The sequence below is a fragment of the Nothobranchius furzeri genome, chromosome 12 (assembly GCF_043380555.1).
Source record: "Nothobranchius furzeri strain GRZ-AD chromosome 12, NfurGRZ-RIMD1, whole genome shotgun sequence".
Classification (NCBI taxonomy): Eukaryota; Metazoa; Chordata; class Actinopteri; order Cyprinodontiformes; family Nothobranchiidae; genus Nothobranchius; species Nothobranchius furzeri.
The window spans coordinates 49308909-49332495 of NC_091752.1; the positions used below are offsets into that span (position 1 = coordinate 49308909).

General features: G+C 41.5%; 1 protein-coding gene across 3 annotated transcripts in view; it reads right to left on the minus strand.

Annotated features, from left to right (window-relative positions):
• The window catches only part of cacna1ha (calcium channel, voltage-dependent, T type, alpha 1H subunit a), a 214306-nt gene extending 194853 nt beyond the window's left edge, over positions 1–19453 (minus strand). For 2 of the 3 annotated variants that reach the window (XM_054750462.2, XM_054750461.2), the window contains exons 1-2: positions 18904–19453; positions 16604–17070 (exon numbers count right to left, since the gene is read on the minus strand). In XM_054750462.2, the coding sequence (XP_054606437.2) occupies positions 16604–17046 (443 nt within the window). In that variant the 5' untranslated portion in view covers positions 17047–17070; positions 18904–19453. The remainder of the gene's footprint in view (positions 1–16603; positions 17071–18903) is intronic. The other variant, XM_054750463.2, reaches the window with a different exon arrangement.
• Positions 19454–23587: the final 4134 nt, after the last annotated feature.

Below are 23587 nucleotides of genomic sequence, written 5' to 3' on the forward strand. Positions count from 1 at the left end.
GAAAATCACATATCTTTAGTGATGAATTGGTGTGTAGAAACACAGAATACACTTCTGGACTATCACCAACATGATGCGCTTCCATGGCAACAGCTGCTGAGAAATCACTTCCCACAGTATCAGATGGCCAATCGGTGTGGCACAGCCTCTACAGGAAACTAGAGTGAAGAGTTACCTTTTTTTTCACATGTGCTCTGGCTCCTGACTGTCCCCTCAGTGAAGTAAAAGTTTGATGAGCAGTGATGCACCACCACGGTGGTGACAGTGACATTAAAGCACCATGTTAGGGATTTTTCCTCAAAATAACTGAGATTGGAACGCCATGCCAATGATTCAGGGAAAAGAGAACCAATTAACTTGAGCACATAAGTCGATCTAGGCTGATCCAAGGTAATAAACAGGGTGCCTTTGTCCTAAAACACATGTACATGTAAAACCGAGCTTTTCACTTGGGTACAGTAGGTGGCGACCTGTGCCCTTTCATGTTTGCAGTTGAAACAGGATATGTACAACGGTTGAAGGAATGGACGTGTCTCCACTTCACCGGGTTGGCCAAACAGGCCATTTTCAGGAACATTTTGGAGTACTTGATAAAGGGTAGGTTCTCGAAAAGGACCGGCTCAATAGCTGAGCGGAGCTTTTGGTTACCTCAAACTGATCTGTTATAGCTCAGTTGAAAATTACATCAGCAGACTCCGTTCAAAACAACCGGCTTTAGTAAAATCAGAAGAGGTAATAAGCACTAAGCAATAAGATAATAAGCACCAATCGAGGTGCTTTAACGTTGCAGTTACTGAACTTCCAACATCAAAAAGCCCAGCAGAACTCCACCACCAATGATGTATTTCATGAGGCTTTGTTATCTCACAGAGCACCATAAAAAATACGGAACTTTTTCCGGTCATTGAACACCACATTTTACATCACGCAACTGCCCTCCCGGTGATCCAAATGGATTAAGTTGGCGTATTTTAAGAGAATTAAACGTTTAATGATACTGTGGACGTTTTTGACGCTAATCTGGGACGTCAATCACTGAAGAAGCAGCTGCGATATGCTGACGTCCGTGCTGACTCCTAAAAGAGCTCAGTTTGATTGCAAACACAACAGCTGAGAGGACCGGAACATATCCCTCTCCCAGAATTTACCCTGAAGTTCCGACAAAGGAAACATGGCTATTGTTGTGATGATACTATCAGAAGTGCACTTTTGGGGTCTCATCGCTTCCATAAGTAACCGGTCACAGTTGGACTGCCATTTACCGTATTTTCACGACCATAAGGCGCACCTAAAAGTCTTAAATTTTCTCAAATGTACGCCGCGCCCTATGGTGCGGTGCGCCAATTGTGTTGTTGTGAGACGCGAACGTAGTAGAAGACAAGGGGCGTGGCGTGAACGTGCGGAAGTGAGCGAAAACAGACCTGTGGATCTGCCACATCATCATCAACTTCCTCGCTAGTTGCCTCAGACTCTGGCTGTGAGTCTCCGTCCACTTCCTCTGCTTCTAGTTCAAAAAAACAGCCGTACTATCTGAACTGCCTGGTGGACATTTATCCTTCTCATCATCCTTTATATAAGCCTAATAAAAGCCTACTAAACTGCAGAGACAATATATCTGTCCGGATCGCTCCAAAATATGAAGTTTACCGTCAATATCTGTCTAATTGTTTGTTGTTACTCCGTTCGCGCCACTCCTTTCCCCGCGAAGCGGCTATTTTTTGCGCACATCTCGTTACTCGTGCGGTCTTCCTCTCTCTCTCAGCTACATAATGATGCTTTTTATCAATTGAATATGTGAGACTTCCACCAACAGCAAAAGGATCTCATGTTTTTGTGGGTTTTTATGTTCACAAGCACATTCCCTCTCACGGATTACTAAACTGCTGTTTTGACAAGTTATCAGATTGTCTAAAAATAGGTCATTTTTTAGTTTAGTATAACTCCGCTTTTACGTTGCCTATTAACAAAATTTAAACACTGGGGTGTAGTTTATAATCTCCTTTTTAAAGCTGAATTGAAACCGAAACTTAGAGAGGCGGAGTCTTGCTGCTACAACGTCCCAAATCAGACCTGTTCAAAAGACGCAGATACGCGTCCATGGACCCCAGAGGGTTAATAAAACACAATTCAAATCACACTATTTTATTAGGCCTATTAATACCACATATATGATTTTGTTCATGTGGAAAGTTTATGTGGTTAAATACACCAACTACCGGTAAACACATTCTGAACTTAGCGCATCAGAGCTAGAAGTGGCGCTGCGAGCAGCTGTGACCCAAAAAGTATCAGAACCGCTCACGGCGCATGCGCAATCCTGCATCAACACTGCTCTCCCGCTATTTCCCTGATAACACATGCTATTCGTTTTTATTTCTACACGTTTTTTTACTCAAAGATTGTCAAGAAAGTGTGCTTGTCGTGTTCATGTCAAATTAACCAGATCACAAAACACAGATTTACTTTCTTTATTTTGTTTTCCTCATCCAACCCCCATAAATCCCTGTGTGTCCTCCTGCAGCACTCCCGGTGTACGCCCGGCTTTAGTAGGAGGGAGACCCGCGATCATCGCTTTGTCGCGCATGTCTCATTGAAAATGAATGGAGAGGCGAAGTTGCCTCCTGTGGGGTTCGAGCCCATTAGAAGAGCACGAGCCGTCAGCGCACGCAATGAGGAAGTGCACGTGTGCTCTAAACCAGGTCTGAACCAGGACTAGACCAGTAAAGTGAAGCATAATTTTCACAATGTCTGGTTTGCACTGATATGTTCCGAGTACCGAGCCCACACCGATGTTTTACCGTGCCCGCGCCCTATAACCCGGTGCGCCTTTTGTATGTGTTAAATACCAAAAAAGACACCCGTAACTGAAGCTGCGCCCTATAAACACGGTGCGCCCTATGGTCGTGAAAATACGGTACATTAAAAACTGCCTGTATCACTCCGATTCTCAAAAAGCCCGGTGCGGATCCCACCAACTTTGATAATCTTCGTCCAATATCTAAATTACCATTCATTTCCAAAATCCTTGAAAAAGTTGTTGCTTCTCAGCTTCACTCTTATCTCAATTCTCATAATCTATATGAACAATTCCAATCTGGTTTCAGACCACAACACAGCATGGAGACAGCACTAGTAAAAGTCACAAATTATCTACTAATGGCAGCAGACTCAGGCCATCTCTCCATTCTGGTTTTAATAGATCTCAGTGCTGCATTTGACACCATTTCTCACAGCATACTTCTCAAAAGATTAGCATCTATCAGCATTAGTCCCTAGCCTGGTCCACCTCATACATATCGGATCGTACTCAGTTCATTCAACTTCAATCTCACTCTTCTAGTCCTTCCCCGGTTACTGCAGGAGTTCCCCAAGGCTCGGTTCTAAGCCCTCCTTTATTTATCATCTATTTGCTCCCCCTTGGTTGCATTTTCCGCAAATACAACGTTGATTTTCACTGTTATGCTGACGACACTCAGCTGTACATTTCCTCCAATCCAAATGCATCCCTTCCACCAATCTCCCTCTCTAACTGTCTATCTGAAATTAGGTCTTGGCTCTCTCGTAATCTACTTAAACTAAACAGCAATAAAACGGAACTCCTACTCATTGGTACTGCTTCTGTTTTAAAAAAATCTCCCATTTTCTCTATCAATATTGACGACTCCACAGTGCACCCATCTTTACAGGTAAAAAGTCTTGGTGTCATACTAGATGGTACACTTTCATTCCAATCTCACATTAAACATGTTACTCGAGTCGCATATTTCCATCTTCACAAAATCAACAGACTCCGTTCTTTTCTCATGCCTCATGCTGCTGCAATCCTCGTTCATAGTCTCATCACCTCTCGCGTCGACTACTGTAATTCCCTTCTATTTGGTCTCCCAGCTAAATCCCTTCATAAACTCCAGCTTCTCCTGAACTCAGCAGCACACATTAATACTGGGACCCCCTCAAGGAATCACATCACTCCTATTCTTAAAAACCTACACTGGTTGCCAATAGAAACCAGGATCATATACAAGATCCTACTACTTACATTTAAATCTATACATAGCATGGCTCCACTTTATCTGTGTAATTTACTAACTATTGCAACCACTTCCCGGTCTCTTAGATCCTCATCTGCACTTCATCTGGTTCAACCTCGAGCTCGCCTTACCACCATGGGGAGCAGAGCTTTCGGTTGCTCTGTTCCACGGCTCTGGAACTCACTTCCCTCTGCCGTTAGAAATACGGACTCTTTTCCATTATTCAAGGTACACCTCAAAACCCACTTATTCAAACAAGTTTATTCCCTTTAGACCTAGACTTTAGAATGTTTCAAATTTTTATGTGTCTGGTTTGTTCTTATTGCTCTATCAACCTCTGTTGTTTTTATTGTTTTTATCTTTGTAAGGTGACCTTGGGTTTGAGAAAGGCACCCTCAAATAAATGTATTATTACATGCAGATGAAGTCGGGTTCCAACCACATTCAGTGGGTAATTAAGCCCCATTAGAACCCGTTCGAGTATAAATATAACTTACAGTGTAGCTGTATCACCAATGTTTTCATGCTGAAAGTCTTACAAATTAGCTTAAATTCAGTCAAGTTTTAAGATGTGATATATGGAGAGGGGAGTGGGGTCATAATTAAGTATAACGGGGGTCTAATCTGCCCGAACCAGGTCGAGGTCATTAAGAGATCATGGTGGTACACACTGGTAACGAGTCAACCTGAAAACGAGAATAACCATAAAGTTACCTTGCTGAGATGATAATCCAGCAGTACAGTCTAGTAAAGAAAATAAAAACAAGCATTTGAAACATAAAGTGAACCATAATCCTTAAACACACAATCAGAAAATGAAAATTTAAGAGAAGAAAAAGCAGAAAGAAAGCCATCCTGTTCATGAAAAGTATCCTGTTGCCTTATTCTTCCATTACATATATTAGCATTCCAACAGTCACCAAAACTGGTCCTTGAGGGATTTAAAAGATTAATGCACCTCCTCAGCACGTGAAGTTCTACAGAATTATGTTCATTGGCCATTCATTTGATACAGATACATTAAAGCAGAGAAACATCTAAAACATGCAGCACAGATCGTTGGAAGGTTAGAAGGCTTATGTTCCAAATCCTTGCTTCATTGTCCTAAGTTTGACAGGACATGGTGGACAATGCACACCCATCAAATCTATTCATTATGCATTTTGGTATATGGCTTGTATTTGTATAGTGCCTTCTTAGGGTTCTACAACTCCCCAAGGTGCTTCACAAAACAATCAGTCATTCACATGCTGGTGGGGATGAGCTACGATGTAGCCACAGCTGCACTGGGGCGCGGCCTGCCGGGCACTGGCGCCAGCGGTCCCTCCGACCACCACCAGACTAAATAAAATACATTCATTCTCTTTTAAAGTGACAGTGTGTATTTTCCTTGGCAAAAGGGGGCAGTACATACCTAAATCACTGAAAGCAAGCATTATTTTTGTGTTCAAGTAAGACCTTACCAACAGATGGCCATTAGGGTCAAAAATCCTTGGGAGTGCAACCTTCAGCTAAATAAGAAGAACATCAGATTCCCTTTCCTCACAGGCAACGAGTGAAGAGGTAAATGTGTAAAACCACAAACTTTATTAACACTAAAAGTTTTGTAACCATTTGTTACAAATCAATAAATGCATTTTGACCTCACAGACTTCCGTAGAAATACAACATGGCATCAAATATGGTGCTGCCCAGAGACTTATGGGCCCGACACACGGGAGGCGACATCGCCTCTCCTCCATTCATTTTCAATGAGACGTGTGCGACAAAGCGATAATCGCGGGTCTCCCTCCTACCAAGCGAAACGCAAAAAACGTGCGTGTGAAATTTTGCGCTCGTGCGCGTGTCGTGCACAGGTGACCCAGCGACGCGATCCCAGAAAGTTGAAATATTTTCAACCTTTCATCGCTGTCGCTCGGACGAGGACCAATCAATGGAGGTTTCATTCAATGACCAATGAGCGGACAGGAAGCTCTGTACATCTCCAAGCAAACATGAAGGAGAAGTTGATTATTATTATGTTTTATGTAGTAAAATCAGAAATAAGATTTCACATAGCTCTAGCAGCACCTTGTGAAACATCATATCTACCACTTCATTAACTCTGAACCACTTAAATAACCTTAATTCCCTCCAACCTGACAAAGCCAAACAAAACAACGGAAGTTTCAATTTCGCCATGGAACAGAACGCGACGGCTTTGCCGCTGCTGCAGATCGCCTCCCGTGTGTCAGGTAATAAAAGCGACAGCGACGAATTTCACTGATCGCGGTCGTTTGTTGCCTCCCATGTGTCGAGCCCATTAGACCCGCTCCCATGTATTTTAGAACAGATTTTTAGGATTATATGTTATGAAAGTGCCAATATTTTTCAACAACTGGGTTTCTTTTAATTGATTTACTACAACATTTAAATGGATATTTCCAGAGATTAATGGTAAAAACTACACATTGTCACTTTAAACAACATCTAGTAGCATCATATTTTAGTGCTGATACTGGAGATACTGGAGCCTTCTTTAGTTGTTGCTTTAGTTAACTAAACTAAACAAACTCAAATCTGTGTTTTTCCTTCGTAATCCAGGCATCAATATCGTTATAGAGACGCAGATGTCAATAAGTACCTAAAGAGCAGCAAAGGTTTTAGTCTAGTACTGACACTAGAACATCATCTGGAGGCAGCAGAGGGCCCATGCCTGAATGCGCACAAAACACTTCCACAGTGAACTATTTGCACATTTGAACTTCCACAAACACTTCCACAGTGCACAAATAAGAAAAAAATGCCTTATTGGCTCCAGATCGCTTTTAAGAAGCAGTCTGTAAACACTGAGATCCAAAAGCACTTGAAGCAATCCCAAAGTACACACACCTTAATACTCCAGACACACACACAGTCCTAGCTGCAAACTGGTTCCGATGCATACACGTTCATAAACATCTTGAGGGCTGTAACAAATATTTGCTTACATGGCCGCATAAATAATGCACTGAACAGCAAAAGTAATCTTCCATAAATGGTTCGGTTTTACCTAAAATTTTACTGAGTTATTTCAGCTCCTGTTTCACTAAACAAGTCTGACAGAGATGAGTGACCTTCACAGTTGGGTTCAAGGAGGCAAGGTCAGCTGATGAAGGGCATAATGACAACACAGCCTCAACCAGAGTTGCATGTATGAAGGCTTGCAACGTCTCCTTAGTTCATTTTAATTTGATTCCCTCAGCGCCAACCCATTAGTGTTTAATGATCAATGGGGGCAAACCAGCCACAACTTTGGGAGCAACTGTGTTAAACTATCCCGTTTATTCACTTCAGGTAAAGAGTACCATTACATTTTGTCTAAACAAATAAAATGCATCAAAGTGATTAAACCAGACCACCATCCATCCACCTAGGCCCTCAAAACAGTATACATTTCAGGACATCTTCAGGTGGCAGTAGGGCTGGGCGATACATACCTCTGGTACCTGAGTATGTCCTAAAATGCACCCCGTACCTCTGGTATTTCTATGTTTTAAAAATGCTTCCTGGCACTAAACCATACTTGTGTGTATATGATGAAGTACAAGAAATCTACTTTCTATGTGAGGCGAAAGAAAGATATGGATATTTCCTTCTGTCCTTATATTTTCAGGGAAGATGTGTAACTTCCATGTCTGGGAGAAATCTGGAAGTGTGAGCCTCGCCCACTACAAGTCTCAGAGACAATCGTGCACAGGAGTTGTCACTGGCTATGTCAGAAAGACAGGATCCCTCTGTCTCCGTAGAGATATGCACCTAACAGCTCTCAATCTGCTGTTATGATGAGCACAAGCCAAATATAAATGAGTCATCACACACACACACACGCACACACACACACACACACACACACACACACACACACGCACACACACACACACACACACACACACGCACACACACGCACACACACACACACACACACACACACACACACACACACACACACACACACACACAGATCTACTTCCTAATATAAATACAGAAAGACAAAGCATTAATCCTCTTGGGGAAGACACACATTTCCACCTCAGGAGGCATGTTGGGGTAGCAGTGGGAGCGGGTCGACCCGCTGACATGGAGGCCAGCTTCCTTCACTCTCATCCCACACACAGACTGAAAGACTGAAACCTCTATAATGATGTTATTTCAGGAGTTCCCAGAAGTGGACGTGTCAGCTTTCTTAGTCGAGGATTGAGGTGGTGAGGGCTTCGTTCATCACACTTTGTGTAAAAAAAAAAAAAAAAAACAACTCCTTTGTGCTGCAATTATGCGTATCATACCTGTCAGTAGAAAACTGCATTTAATCATTTTTTAAAAAACAAACATCTTCATTTAGGGACAGAAAAATGGATGTCTGAGTGCTGTTTGAGAGTTGCTACATGTGTAGGAGTTCATCTTTTGGGGATAAATTGGTATCAATTCACTTGATACGATTTATTGTTCATTATCTTTAATGATGAAATATGTCTTAAACTTCTCAACAGGTATAAATCAATCTAGTTGATCCCAATATAAACGCTAATGTCCATTATTATTGTTCACAGCAAAACTCATTCTCAAGGAAGACTGAGACAGGTGTCAGCATTAAAATAGCTTACACACATTTTTGATAATTACCACAAAAAGCAGCATTACGTGCACTTTCCATAGTTGAAAAGAGTTCTACGCAACTATAACATCTCATCATTCAACATGTTCTCACACACCAAGCGGCTAAAACTGGCGAAGGGTGACCAAACGTTTACCGTACATCTCCACCATTGGTGCGGTGAAATCTCAGTTTTACCACGGGCGTTGGAAAGCGACGTTCTGGCACAGTGTGTCGCCTCCCGACGCATCAGAAACAAACGCTTGTTCACCCTTCGTCAGTTTTAGGCGCTTTGGGCGTTAGAACGTGTTGCATCATTTAAGGGTGAAGAGGAAACTATTTCCCTGCATTTGATTCGTTTTTGAAGAACATTGCACAAGAAGGCGCACAAGGACAAATTTCTTGGATTTGGCATCTTAACCCAGGACACTATTTGGCCCAACAGAACTTAGAACTGCATCGGTTCCAATCAGTGGACAACAACCCTTTCCTTCTGAGCCATAACTACCCCATAAGGATGATTTGACGTCCCACAAAGACACCAATCTGGCTACCTTTATATAGTTCTTTCTGAAGACGACAATCCAACGACATTCCAGTAAAAGTTACAAGAGTTTTACTGACAAGGATAGAAGTGGACAGAGAAACATCTCAGCTTTTTGGGTCTTTCCCAGGAGGAAACTAAGACCAGGGCACCTTGCAAACATTTCTGACAAAATTAGCTTAATAGGAGAAAGTTATAGAGCCTGGTCCTCATTTTATAGCAGTTTTGTAGAGTCAGGGGAAAGTTTAAGGGTGTGCTGTGGGTCTGAGATGTAGACGTGAGGCTAGGCTGACACATATATCCTGAGCTTAAATTACTAATGACAAGGAAGGAGAATTATGACCCCAAAATTGCTAATTCCGCCAATGGACCCATGAGCTGACGGAAAAGGGAGGAGACTTGGGCTCCCTGTTAGTAGTGGGTATACAGTTCACAAGAAGCTCTCCGGTTTTCCCCGGTTCGGAGAATCATAACCCTGAATGGTTGTATACGGTTACATCGATCACGAGTTACAGCTGACCCTGTGATGAATTAGTGATCCGATCTTGACAACCCAACCCCTCAAACTGATTTAATTAGCTTCATTAAGAAGCGAACAAATCTCGGATGTGTAAAAATCAACATGTTAAAGTACATTTTTAACAACTCAATAGGCTTCATAAACTGCTCAACACCACTGTGAATATCACGACTGAATAAAGCCGCACATCTTCGGCTGTGAGCTGCTGGGTCGGTAGAGTCCATTATTGACGTTGAGTGTAATAAAAATGATGAATGACAGAAGTTGTTGTGCTGAAATGCCATCCTGGTAATTGTGAGCAAATGTTGAGTTGTTTTAATTGTCACGGGTGATTAATGACCCCTCAGTACAAATAAGGTGTTTTTTGGGGGCTGGATTTTATTTGTTGCTGTCTTATTCAGAACTGTTTATTCTCTGGATTATTTAACAATGTCGCAGAATTCTTTTTGTTCTTCAAACAACTACTTTTTCAGATGTGTTCATTCCTTTTGTGTGTAGGAGACAGAGCATTGACCCCTTCAATAATATTTACATAGCCCATGGGGACCGCCAAGTTTGCACTGTTTAATGTGGATCGTGCACGCACACCCACATACAGAGACACTGAGGAATGAAATGCACAGGGTTGTCTTGCGAAAGGAGCTGTCATGACATAACCTGGTTCCCTTCTCATACAAGCAATGTCAGGAACGGCACATGTCAGTGTTAGCTATGCTATCTCGTTAAAACAGCACAACCTTTCAGCAAAAGTTTGAAAACTTTGACATTTCCAACACACGATCAAAAAGACTGCAACTGTTGACCAGATAAGGTTATTCTGCATCAGTTCTGGCAGCAACAAAGACAAAAAGTGATTTCGGACAGGTTTCGAAAAGGCGCAAAAAAAGAACAGATTTGTCATTTTTATGGTTACAGCTACTAAATCAGGTCAGGGGGTGATACCATGTAGTGACAGTAGAGGCTAACAACTTTGCTTGGGTTGGAAAAAAAGAGTATAAATCAGAATCAAAGAAAACCCTTTAGGAGGTGAAATGAAGAAAAAGATTACTATGGCTGTCACTGTATGCACTCCATAGACCTAAATCTACACTCTAACAAGTTAAAGGTTACATATTTGCATGAAGAAAAAGCTCCTTGCAGTCAAACACTTTGTGTAGTTATTAAAGATAAAAGAAGGAATATTAACTTTTAAAGTACATAGGGTGCGGTTTAGCGTCTTTGTGGGACGCCATTTCAGACGCCATGTTTCCTTTTGGCCGGCTCGGGGTCCTGAGCCTGTCGACGACGTCACACTAGATGATTGGCTGGTTGCACGACTTATGGAAGTTACGTTAGCACATTCAAAAATATTTAGGCAATAAGAAACATGAATTTAATAACAAAACAGCAGAACTCTTCCCAAAATCTATGCGAAAGAACAGAATCGAAAAAGAGATGCAGTATGCTTTGGCCGAGTAGTATTGCCATAGTATGACGTCGTCATTGGTAGGCATGGGATCCTGAGTGGATCCGGAAACTACAGTGCCAGAAAACTATTATCGGCATTGCATTTTTTCTATGGAATTAACTGAAGGACAATCAAAGTTTGAGGAGTCCCGCCAAGGTCACATGCTCTCTGCTCCACAGGTAACAACATTTCCCAAAATGCCACGGCGATACGGTGTTAAACTACCCTCACATGTATGTCTGTTGCCAAGAAACTACACACTGATGCTTTAAATTTAGATAAATTCATGGCACTTCATGAAAACTTTGTTATACAAACCTTTCTTGCCACCAACTTCACATTTCCTGGTTACTTTGACAGAAATATAAAAATGACATTCTGATCAGTAATGGGCCACACTTCATGTTTACAGTGCTAATTTTAGCTACAGAAAACATTAAATTACTGAAAAACTGTATGGTAACATTAACACAATGTAAAGGTTAATAACAGTGGCGGCTGGTGAATAACTTTTTGGGTGGTCTTTTAGATGTTAGATGTGCTAGCCACGTATCACCACTAGGGGAAGCCAAATTACCATTGTAATGATAGAATACATGTCTTCTACCTCAAAGACGATGCTAAATGCAAGGGCTGAAAAAAGCTAAATTCACATCTTGAGAAAACACACAGTAGCAACAATGCAACATGTTGATGTAAACATCATTTGGTTGAATTTTCATGTTTTTATTTTATTTTATTTTGTGATTCCAATCTTCTTCCTCTTCCTGTGAGACTGGGGCAGCGCCCTAGCTCCCCCTATGAACGAGCCACCACTGCTTAATAGATTTAAACCCATTTAAAATTCCAGGTACAAGAGAGTGAAAACTGTCACAGAACGTACGGAAAACTTCCTTACCAATGCCATTTGGCCTTTCTCACAATCACCCACAGACCACTTTAGCCTTAATGACTCAAATTCGAAACCAAGGCATATGATGGTATTCACTCAAAAGGTTATCCGTTTAACCCTGAACTGATTTCAACTGGTGGGTTAGTGTTTGATCACACCCAAAAAGGCTATGGACATTGCTTCAAAACCACAGTCCTACAGTGAGTGAAGCTCAAGAGGCTGGACCGCTGAAAATTTGCTTATTTAACTCCTCACCAGGTCAAAAACAGGCCCATATACACTGCCGTTCAACCTCAAAACTAATCTTCTCACAGTTGATGATAGAACATGTTACTCACATTACCCTCTTTTACCATTGGTGCATTGAATCAATTTTAGCGCTGTCAGGAATGTCAGCTCCCTGGTAGAATCAGATCCATGCTGAGCTCTTCTCCAGAGGAGGGTCGTGAGGAAGAGTTTGCTTGATAGACTTATTAAGAGATAATCATAGTGGGTCAAAGAAACGTCACGGTGTCGTGCTAAAAGTGGTACACTGTTAAAAATCCAACTTGCAATTTGTTTGGAGAGTTTAAAGTTTTAAGTCAGTTGAACGTTTTAACTTGCAAAATGTTAAGTTAATACAGAAAAGCAAGCACCTAAAAAGTTGACTGAACTTAAAATTGTATTGCGACTGGTTGCTTTACTTTTTTAAGTTCACTGGACTTTTTTTTTACAGTGTATGACTCATCAACTTCCCTTTCTGGATCACCTTTTGTCATAAAAGTAAATAAAAGTATGCAAGCAGCATTCACTAATTAAACTTCTGCTGACTCAGGCTGTGTTAAAGGTTTCATCGAATGGTCTGGCATTTTGGTTTTGTTTGATTGCACATTTAAAAAAAAAGACCAGGTGTTCTGGGTCTTTTTGTTTCTGCAGAAACTCCAGCATCTGAACTTCCAACACCTTGTCAAGTTGACTCCAAAACTGTTTAGATAAATGATATTCGAGTTACCACTGCAATAGAAATAAACACAAACACACACACACACACACACACACACACACACACACACACACACACACACACACACTGTTCAGCGGTGATGCAACCAAACCCAACAAGAATTGGGTAATATATCTTTCTGTAAAGGTGTGTTTGTGTTTTTTCCGGCGTCTGCTGCCGTTGTCTGCAGCTCCGCTGTCTCAGACAAACTAAACACTCCTGTCACTCAGCGCCGAGTTTACTCAGCTATTTTCTGACGTTGAAGCCCAGAAACGGAGATTTTAACCGCTCAGTAATGTGTTCACGACTGAAAGAGAAAGTTTTCCAACTAACTTCCAGACAGAGCTGATATAACTCCAGCGAGCAGCGATACGCTCAAACCAGCACGACTGTGTGGCTGCTGTAGTTTTTATTTTTCCTCCCCGACACACAACAACATGGTCAAGCTGCTCAGACGCTCTCCATGTTCACCAACACAAACCTATGTGAGCACCTGTTGTCATCTAATGTTGTCATTATAATGATGAAGATGAACAAAACAACAGGAGTCTCCTCCTCAGCTCAGATCAACCCCATGATGCAGGAATCTGGCTGGAACAGGTGAGCATCACAGTAAACCAGTGGAGCAAACTGAGCTATAAATATTTTGTTTTTTTGCTCCAAAACATGAAAGTTAACAGGTGAGATGTTGCATTTTCATTTAAGATAAAATGATATTTTTATTTTGTTGTTGGCCGGTGAGAAAAGATTTAACCTACAGTAAACAGGAAGTGGAAAGGCTGCAGATAGATGAATAGAATAGAAAATCCCTTTATTGTTCCTCAGTGGGGAAAGCTAGACGTCACAGCAGCGATGACGCGTATTACAGGAGAAAAAAAAAGAGAATAAAAAGAGAAAAATGAATAAACAACAAGAATAAATATATCCTGAATAGATTTTAAAAATGCTGAAAATACTTGCTCGTGTGTAATTTGGTTATTCCACATTCAGTGTTAATGCAAAAACAAGTTTGTTTCCAAATTAAAACGTTCAAAATTGCATATATGTTGATAAAGAAAATGTGCAAATTTGCCATCACTTTTTCAAAAAATATTAAGTTTGGCCCTCGACTCCGTCCCAGAGTTTCATTTCGGCCCCGTGTGAATTTGAGTTTGACACCCCTGGTCTACATGGTCAAACTCCTCCCTATATTACTGAACTGTTAAAGCCTTATGCTCCAAACCGAGCCCTCAGGTCCACACACCAGAACCTTCTAGAAGTTCCAAAGACCAGATACAAAAGTCAAGATGATCACTCCTTCCAGACTGTTGCACCCCAACTCTGGAATGATTGTCCTTTATCCTTACGTAGCATTAACACTCTGGGCACTTGTAAAAAACAGCTAAAAGACCTTTTTATGCTGCATTTACCTAAATCTTTTATTTTCATCTGTTTATGAAATTTTATAATTTTATGACATTATTTTTTCTGATGTTAATCTATTTCTGTTTTGAGATCATTATGATTTTATGACTTTGTTTTATTTTGTTTTGATGTATGTGAAGCACTTTGTAATTCTATGTAAGTGATAAGTGCTATATAAATAAAAATGTACTTAATTTACTTAGTGTCCGTCATACATTCACTGTGGTTAAATAGAGAATGAAACGTATCTCCTCGCTGTGCGAACGTCTTTCTAACATCGTAATCTAACTCCTGAAACGTCTCCTCAACCTTCATTAGTTTCTACAGGAGTGATTCATCACTACATCAAACAAATCAGCTGTGTTCACGATCTAAACATGCAGGAAACATGCAGGAAGCAGACACCAGCTCCTCCAGCTCCAGTTCACTCCACAGCTCCCAGACTGGCAACTCTGAATTTGCAAGTGCGATATTCTGGCCACATGGGCGGTGGGGTCTGAGTGAAATTTCGTTAACCCAATAAAGAAGGCTCATTTTAGAACATCCTGGCTCAAGAAAATGATTTAAATTTTGAAAAAGTTGCGTAGTATCCCTTTAAAAACTTGTAAGAGTTGACAGACCTTTAAAGCCTCTAATTGTTCTTCTCAATTCACCAATATTTCCATGTTAGCACAAATTTTGCATTTTTGACCCAAGTGTGTGCTATAAATGAAAGTATCAGGTTACAAAAAATCAGCCAGTCGAGGAAAGTTTATACTTGCAGAAAAAATATTATTCATTGTGCTCTACTGGCTGGTGACTAGCTGGGGATACTAAACTTTACAAAAACCATGCAAATGTTACGTTGGAGTCACTCTAAATGGGAGCTTTGAAATACTATCAGTTTGATCTATGTAGAGGATACTATAGACGGTTGTAAGACAATAAACTAACCAGTTTCATGTCCCAAACATCTACAACTGTCCACGTTCTCCAAACACAACTAAAACCACAATCAAGCAGTCCAGATGGGAAACAAGGCCATTTTAAATTGTAATAAATTAAGAAACAATTATATTTGAACTTTATTTTAGAAGAGCATCTGACCTTCACTGGTGTCTGCTGGAAAAATAAAACTTGAACAAATTTAGTTGAGGACCCCTGAAATAAATAAAACAATTGACTACATTTAAAATGTTGACTACTTAAAATGCTGAAGCTGCTGTTTCTATGATGTTCCAAGTCAGACATTTTAGAAACTGCTTGTGTGAATGTATAGAACTGTTTCTACTAGAGCCCCATACAAACTTTGTCATGCTCTGTGTACCTTTGGTCCCCAGCCCCCTTCAGGTGTCCCCTTATGTTCTGTATCCTTGTAGTCCCCGGCCCTTTTTGTCCCCAGCTCCTTCCAGGTTTTCCTCATGTTCTCTTAATCTCTCCTCTGAAGTTTTCTATAGGTTTATGATTTCAGTTCTTTACTGTCCTTTAGTGTGTGTGCTCCCTTCCCCACTTCAGATCATTCGGTTACTTATTAGTTTCACCTGTGCCCAGTTCCCCACGCACCTGCTCCTCGTCTCCTATCACCCAGCCCTGTGTATATAACCCTGTCTGTGTCGCTAGTGTTTCTCGGTCCATTGTCTTTCGTCAGCGTTTTTTTGTCCCCCTCTCTAGTAACTATAGAGTCTGGCTCATGAGTGAGCTTTCGTTTTCGACTTTTTGAACTTTAGAATTTTGGCTTAGAGTCCTGCAGTTTAGTTTTTTTGAGTTTATCATCCTAATAAAAGGATTTTTTTAAATTTATACAACCTCTCCAGCCTTGAGTTGTGTGGTGCTCTGCGTTTTGGGTCCAATCCCCCTGCGCTCGCAGCATGACAAACTTCTACATTTACCGATCTGGCATAAATGACCAACTAACTGGATTAGGTTTTGTTTTTCTTTTAAGACAATGTGGAAGGAGAACTGCCAGAAACCAAATATTCATCCAAAGATCTCATCAATAACCAATGTAAGCTCAGCCAAAACTACATTTATTACTACCCACTGAGCGAGAAGGTCGAATAAACTGCAACAAAACCAAAGAGAAGCGTCATCTCTAGTGGACAAACCATAGCTGGGTTTTGATGGGTGTGTTGGACGTTAGAATGGACATTTGGCCTCACCAGCTGTCAGAGCACTGGTGTGTAAAAGGATATGGGTTACAGACCATTCGAAGACACCAGTTGCGAGGCCTCGTCGTTTGTTTTAGGCAAAAGAAGACTAGCGGAGCCAGGGCTGGGTACGGCTGCTGCTCCTCCTCGTCGGAGACACAGTCCGGGTCATGAATAGGAGCTGTGATCCGAACTCCTAGCGTGGGTCCAGCGTCCACCTCCAGCTCTGGTTCCTGCTCCACACCTTCCTGAACTTCACCACTCCATTGGTCTCCATCTCTATAGATTCTCTGTCCTTTATTTTCCACCTCCTCCTCCTTCTCCTCCTTCTCCTCATCCTGACATCCTCCTGGGTCAACATCGTGCTGACCTGGGGACTTCTCGCTCCTGTGGGCGGTCCGTACAGAAAGCCTCACGTCGCCTTGCTCCTCCCCTCGCTCTTGGCGCTCTTCGTACTGAAAGCGGACTCTCCCCTCGCCATCAGTCATGATAGAGCATCAGGCAGAGCCACTCTGAGGGGAGGTCAGAGGAAGAGGTGGGTGGTGTAGAGAGAAAGGACATGCAGGTGGGGGGGGGGGGGGGGATCATCAGGAAAGAAGATAAAACCAAGATCAATCAGTTTCTGGCACAAATTCTAACAACTAAATGAATAAATATCTCATGACACAGAGATTTTTCAGGTAGTAGTATAAAATGATGACATCACCGATGCACAAATGACAGCGAGACGACTGTATGGTGACAGTGGTGCCGAATTCATTCTACAGGGACTTTTGGCATTTACAGAGTTTTGGGTTTTTGTAATTTAAAGATCAGCAGGTAAGTTTCAATAACCAAGAACCCCGAGTAAATCTAAAATACATGTTTAAGTCGTGAGCCATCCATCCATCATCATTTGCTTATTGGGGGTCGGCTCACGTGGGCAGTAGCCTAAGCAGTGAGGCCCAGACTCCCCCCAGCTCCTCCGGTGGATTCTAAGGCTTTCCCAGACAAGAAACACAGTCCCTCCATCAGGTCTTGGGTCTTCTTGGTCTCCCGGTTGGATGTGCATGGAAAACCTCACCAGAGAGGCATCCCAGATGACCGAGCTTCTCACCCTATTTCACACCCTCATATCTGCAATCTCATTCTTGTGCATGTTTTAGGAGAACGAAGCAACCTAAAACAACTTGATTCTATGTGAGGGAGAAAACCCGACGTGTAACCTTCATAACTAGCTCTAAAACTCAACAGCAGTCGGGGCTTTGTGCTAACTCTCTTTATGGACTCTCTTTATGTAATCCAGCCACATTGGAGGGTCGCCAGCATGAACGGCCTGTTTAAGGTCAAAGGTCAGACGTGATCCTGTAAAGGATTTTTTAAATAAAGATCAGAATTCACGGTTACACCAATCACAGCGAGTGGTCCATGTCCTTATGCAGCCGTAGACGCCGCCATGTCTGACTTTGGTGTTCTGAGATGTAACGACGCAGCGGTTTTGATCTCATCGGTCCATGGAACATGTCCCAGAAGTTTCGGAGGTTGTGCTAAATGTTTTGGTAGATGGTAGACGGGTCTTTGTGATGCTTCCTTTTTTTTTTTTTTTGCCTCAATTAACAAGAAGGTCGATAACTTTTTAAAATAGAACCATTTGAATAGCTTTTGCTCCTTTACCCTAAAAAAATACGATTTGAAAACTCCATCTAGTATTCACTCGGATTTTCTTCCATTCTGGAATTCTTTTGCTGATCTGAAACATTTAAATGTGACAAAAAAGACAAACTAAATCGAGGCTAAACATGTAGGATGTAGACAGAATGGAGCTTTTCCCATGCCTTCCTGTCTCTTCCTGTTGCTATGTGATGGAACAGATGGACCACTCTGTCTCTGGTCTACTGAAGGTCTTTAGCCCACACTATTCCACGGTGGGCACGCAGCGTAAATGCGCCAAAAATAGGGAGGGGGGCTTTTACGCCTCGCTAATCCTGATTATTATAATAAACGGAAAGACATGGAGAAGGACAAATACATTTGTCATGATAATCCAGCAAAAGCAGACGTCACTCTTGATTTTTTTTTTGTTATTTTTATTCTCTTTGTCCATCATGAAAAGCGCATCTGATGTTTGCGCGCTCCCAATAAGAGATTTCATTTAATGCAAGACATTTCACGCATTTTCACATGATTGGATGTTTAAATAACTTATTTTTAAAGGAAAATGAGACGAAAGGAAAGAAAAGCGCAGGAGGTAACTGAGCGCTCGTTGCCTTCTCATAGTGCTTTTTTGTTGTAAAAAGTAGATTATTAGATATTATATGCACACTAATATAATGTGCAAACTGAAAGAACTTATTTGTTTTAAATACCTTATTGAGGCGGAATCGGGAGTTCCCATAAGCATGATCCGTGACTTTCCGTCGTTCCTCAGCGGCGCGGCACGGCGCGGACCTTCCCTTTTCCTCTCTTTCCGCAAATTCAATTTTTTTCTTTTTGTTTGTGATCAGAAACAATCCTTAAGATCCGCAGGAATCACCGGAAGAAGTCGAGGAAGTGTCTTGGAGTGGTGTTGATCTGCGCTTCAATTAAAAGACGGGGACGTGATCTATCCACGCATCCATCTGCCCGTCCATCCTCGCCGAGGAGTTAGTTGCGCAGCGTGGAGCGGGTGGGGTGGGCTGGCGCGCGCGCGAGCGGGTATGTGTGAGTGGGTGGGTGCGCTGGAGCTCTGTGGAAGATCTGACACCAATAGGAACTTGGCCCAGGACCTGAGAGCCCTCACACGTGACCTGGTGTCCGGAGAGGAGCGATGTTCACCAGGGAGACGCACGCACACGCGCGCTCAGGCGCGCACGAGGAAAATGAAGAATTGAGCAAATGGAGAGCGCACATTAGCACTAAATGCATTTATTAGACAAAATCCTGCAATTAATAATAATAATAATAATAATAATAATAATTGTCCACGTGGGCTGTTTTTCAAACCTTGAATTTGTATCTAAAAAATCTCGTTATTTCAGGGTTTTTGGGGGAAATCCAAATGCATTTTTGCAAAACTGTTATTTTAACTCCAAGCAGTGGCTTTAGTAACTATATTATTCTGCTACGTCACACAAATGATTGACAACACAATTCCTCCATCATTCCAGCTTTCAGAGAGGCAAGGCACACCCAGACAGGTGACATATAGACATTTATGCACACTCACACCTAAAGTCAGCTTAAATCCTTCATTACCAACAGGCGTGTGTTTGAAAAACATGATTACAAGGAGGAAACTCATTTAGAGGACATGCAACCCCTCTCAGAAAGGCTCCAGAGGAGGGCGTTCTTGTTGTGAGACATAAAGGATTAGATCAGTCGCTGCTTTTCATGCCAGGATTTAAAAAATAACATAATTTTAGGAAGATTATATGTGTGTGGTGAGGAAACCAAAATTATCTCAACACCTGCACATGCTCATTTCAATAAGCTGTTGAATTCATCTACTCTGGTTGACTTCGAAGAGTTACAGATGTACGTCTGATGATCAATAAATTCTCACTAAAATATTTCCAGTGGGGTGTTTTACAGGGACAGATGCACTCAAACAGACAAAACTGTTATAATCCACATTTTACAGGTTATAGAAACCCGTTCTGATTAGAGGTGCACCGATTGCAGTTTTTGACAGATCACTGGTCTTTTCACCGATTTTTGCCAATACCGATTTTGTCTTAACCTCCTGAAACCTGAACCCGAATTTGATGTGATTTAAAAGAAAAAAATATATCTAACTATTACAGAGTAGTCTACTCTCATTAACGGAAACAAATCTACAAATATCAAAATTTAATTAAAATTTTATTAAATAAAAAATTTGTCAAATTTCCTGTAAAAAAAGAAAGAAAACAAAACATTTTAAATCAGTTTCAATGTCATGTGTCTATAAATAATAACAAAAAGGTCTGAGGTGGAGATGATAACATTTTAAAAGTCAAGGAGCCAATGTCCACATATGTGGACACAGGGTCCGAGGTTAACTAAATAAACATGATATTAATCTTTCAATTTCCTTTTCCTGAGAAAACCAATATGAAAGCTCACGAAACAACACCAGTTTCAACTGGACATTAGGTAATGTTCTCAAATACAAACAAACACGTTCAGCACTGCTGTTTGAACTACAAAATCGTATTTGTTCCTTTAGACTTTCATTTTCCTAATTTTGAAAACAAAACTTTTGTACCTGTTTTGACACCCAAAAATTATTCTATAACGCTGATTTGCTTTCAAATGAACCAAGGGTGCACTGACTGTGTCACCAATCTTGAAAAAGACCAGAGATCGGGGCCGATAGATCAGTGCACTCCTAGTTCTGATTAATCATATTTCTGTTGATATGAAGTCATTTTTATATAATAAATAAAAAGCCATAAAGTTATAAAGCTCTAATTTCATTTATGCTCAGGTTGCCTTGATTGGGACTCTTTGCCTCTGAATCGATCAATGCTTTTTAGTCACTTCTGTGATTTCATCATTTTGTTCTCGGAAAGCTTCAGGACATCGGGACTCTGAGGACACCTAAACTCATCTAAATCAGCTATTATTGCTACTTTTGTTGTAAAATCCTCCGTTATTAGCGACGTCCCGTGCCGTGTGCATGTTTGTGCATTTCCATTTATTTTCAGCTGTGTGCAAAAGCCAAGACAGCGCTGACAGATCGAGCTCTGCACCACCCACCCCTTTGACACCTGTCTCTCTCCCCCACTGGTCTCTCTGCTGCTCCTGCTCCTTGTTCAGACACAGTCGGAGTCCTATCCTCATTACAGTTGGGCTTGGCCCCAAAATGTCTCCCAGGAGGCTTTAGGTGTCACGCCCTGCTCAGCTGCTATAGCCACCTCCTTCTACTCATCTACTCATGTTGGATGGGATGCATCCAGATAAGATCTAGATACTTTATTACAAATTCATCCACCCAAAGCGCATGGTCCCCAACTTCACAAAGAGAAAATGTTGGGAGGAAACAAAGGTTTGTTTGTTTAGACCTCATGCGTGTCCCAACTAGTCCTAACCAGCATCGAATGTTTCTCACAATCAATCAATCCTCTAGAAATCTCTGCCTTTCATTCCCCGGTCACACTGAACACTTCCCCACCCCCACCCGATCCCATCATGCCCCATCTTTGACTCCCATGCTTTCATCATCCAGCCTTTTCCTACTGCCTCTCCTCATCACGTTCCCATCGCACGTCCGTCCATCCTGCCTAGTGGGATTTCTCGAGTGACACGGGATGGGAATCGGTTCCATGTGCAATGAAACGCATCTTATTAGTAATTGTGCAACATAAAGTCACTTGCGTGTACTGGGACTTTGCACTTTGTGACACACGAAGTATTCTCCAAATCTAAAACTACAATTTCACCTTTTTGCCCCAAACAACCAAAACTGTTATTGTTTTCTTACTTTGATTCTGTCTTAATTTGCCCCTCCCCCTCTTGACGTTGCTGGCTGAAGTCTACTATAAGAACAGACCGACCCTGCACACACCAGCTGTAGAAATGTACACAAATGTGCACATTGCAGATATCTGATGAAGTCCAACTGAAGGTTAGACGTATTAATGAAAAATAAATAAATAAAAAGCCAGACTTTAGCTGGATTTCTCATCTCCCTGCAGAGCTGCATGCCAAAGTAATCATTGTAATTAGGGTATGGGAGAGGGAAAGAAATACTGGTGCATTCACAAACACTTTGAGAAAAGAGGAAGCAGTTGCATAATCTTGCACAAACATCAGCGTACGTGCGCGCATGCACATGCATACACACACACACACACACACACATACAATTTGCAGGAGCAAAGCTTTACGAGTAAATCTGCCATGATACATTCAGCTCAGGCAGCTTTCCAGCTCAGACATACATGATTCCTTTTGAAGGATACCAGTGTCCATCACTGTGGTAGACACACACACAAAAAATTAAATGATCTGGCCTCCAACCCTAAAAATGTCAATATGTGACCTCGGCAGCATGCGTCCAAAAAAGTCTGTGGTTTATTTTCTGTTCTGTTTATCTCATCTATGGAAATTTCACAGGTAATGACATACTTACTTTTACTAGTTAAGCAACTGGAAATCTGCGCATGACTTTAATTTAGAAAATTTCCAAATATTTTTCCACTGCTTTTGTGTTTCAGTCGCTGTCTGGCTCAATATGAACTGCTGAGCTTGATGCATTCTGGGAGTGTGCTACAATAAAAATGAACTGAAAGATTAAGTGACGTGAACCTACGCTTCTGGGCCACTTCTGAAACATCACAGTTTGCATCTGGTGGAAATGCACCCATCTACTATAACGGTAGCTAATTGCTGCATACCGACGTTACATGTTTGATGGAAGGGCCCATGTTCAAGGAGCGTAGCACGTAAAGACGTTCTTGAAGCGTACATTTAGTGGAGCACAGCGACACTGTGCTTCTGGAAAGCGTCCAAAACATGACTCTTCACTGTTGGAGGAAATGCACCCAACTATTATACCGGTAACTAATTGCTTAGTAGTACATTTTGCGGACACTATGGGATATTTACCCCTTCTTTCCAACTGGAAGCAATTCTGACACGAAACAGAAGCAAAAGCGTTCCATACAGCTGATCCCGTGAGGTCACAAAATGACTGGAGAATTTCAACACCACGTGTGAGTTCAGAAGTCAACACGGTGATAAACAAATAAAAAGACAGCTGCATGTATCAAAAAATGTCTATGCTTGATTTTCTGTTCTGTGTAAGTAGGCTGCGGGGTTTCAATAGGAAATGATAAACTTTTACCTGCATGTGGTTTTTATATAGAAAGTTTCCGGATGTTTTACACTGCTTTTGTGTTTGACTTCCTGTCTGTCGCGATCTAAACTGTGGCGTTTGACGTGTTTTGGGAATGCAGCACGTAAAAAATAGACTTGAAACATAATGATAGTGTCCTTTTGCTTCTGGGGCGCGTTCAAAACGGTACCCTTTGCTGCCGGTGGACAGGAACTCATGCATTATGGCATTGGCTACATGCTGCTTAGAAT